Source organism: Geosmithia morbida (assembly GCF_012550715.1).
Source record: "Geosmithia morbida isolate 1262 chromosome Unknown scaffold_2, whole genome shotgun sequence".
Taxonomy (NCBI): Eukaryota; Fungi; Ascomycota; class Sordariomycetes; order Hypocreales; family Bionectriaceae; genus Geosmithia; species Geosmithia morbida.
The window spans coordinates 297136-298603 of NW_023336189.1; the positions used below are offsets into that span (position 1 = coordinate 297136).

Below are 1468 nucleotides of genomic sequence, written 5' to 3' on the forward strand. Positions count from 1 at the left end.
TTTAAAAAAGAAAAAGATGCATTCCCTTTGCCGGCCTTTGCGCCACACCGGACGACCGCTACCCATCACCATCATCACCATCCATCCCCATCCCGCCCAATCACAACAATGGCAGCACTCACGACTCCTCTCGAGCACTTGCCGAGCATTGACTCGACACCACCATCTAAATCCCCATACATCAACCCATGAGATCAGGAGATCTGCCGCTCGCGAGGCAGCAGATGGTCTCTCAACAAACCGGAGTAGTAGCGAGGGTACGTCTTGTCAAGAAACGAAAAAAAAAAGCAGCAAAAAAAAAAAAAAAAGAGAAAAACATGGGGGAAAGAAACATGAGAAGGAAGAAGAAGGAAGAACAAGAAGAGAAAGGACGAATGAAGGGGGAGAAGAAAATTAAAGGGATACTGACTGGTTGTAGACATGCTACCCTCCCACCTCCTGATATACCATGCCGGCACGACGCGAACCACGTTCCTCGCCCTGGTAAAGGTCACTACTCTCCTGGTTGGATTCTTCTTTTGCGGTGTCATGGCACCCAAATACCTGCCTAGCTCCTCCTCCTCCTCCTCCTCCAACTCCAACCTCAACTCCGGCTCCGATACCGATTCCGATTCCGATACCAATTCTTCCTCCTCAGATTCAGACAATGATACCTCGCGAGAGGAGGAGGAGGAGGAGGAGGATCCCAGCTCCGGAGACAGGCAGCTGCTAGCCCTCTCCCTCCTCTGCGGCGTCATCCCGACCGTCTTCGTCGCCTACGTCACCTCCCCCTTCGTCACGCACATACACCTCCACCTCCCGCCGCTGCTCAAGACCAGACAGCGGCTCTCCGAGATTGTGCAGCAGCCCGGCCGCCTGCCGCTCTCGGACCTGAAGATCTCCCTCACGACCATGAGCTTCATCGCCAAGCCGAGGTACACCACCCTCCCCGCGTCCGAGCTCCTGCCCCGCCGTGGCCGAGGCCGAGGCAGGGGAACGGGACGCCTCGGCGTCGTCAACTACACCCGTTCGCGCGACGGCGCCTCCCTGCGCGACGACAGGGCCTCGAGGTCGTGGTACGTGTTCCCGCCCGTCCTGGACTTTTACATACAGCCTGGACGGCCGGGGAGCAGCACCGCGCAGAGCCGGACTGGCGCCCGGAGGAGGTATCAGGAGCCCAGCAAGGCGGATAGGGTGAGCTGGTGGGTCTGGGAGGCTATCAAGCAGGAGATTGACGGGAAGCAGCAGCTGAAGTAGCGCAAGTAGCAGAGGCAGTCTTGACCAATGTTGAGAGCATCGCCACTGCATGTACTCTATACTCGTATATACTTCTAGTGATGTAGAACCACAACCCCCTTTTTGATACCCGATTCCTATATATATATATATATATATATCCTATATCCTCCCACATCATAACGAAATCAACATGACATCACCTCCAATGACATCCCAGCTATCCCAGCTATCACTTCCGTGCTAACACATG

The 1468-nt window shown here is 55.1% G+C and overlaps 1 protein-coding gene across 1 annotated transcript; it reads left to right on the top strand.

Moving 5' to 3' along the window:
• Positions 1–420: 420 nt before the first annotated feature.
• GMORB2_3741 (uncharacterized protein) lies at positions 421–1236 on the top strand (the record flags this gene model as incomplete). Its single annotated transcript, XM_035465717.1, has 1 exon — positions 421–1236. One exon carries the CDS (start codon positions 421–423, stop codon positions 1234–1236), a length of 816 nt encoding a protein of 271 aa, XP_035323554.1.
• Between the last annotated feature and the right edge of the window lie 232 nt (positions 1237–1468).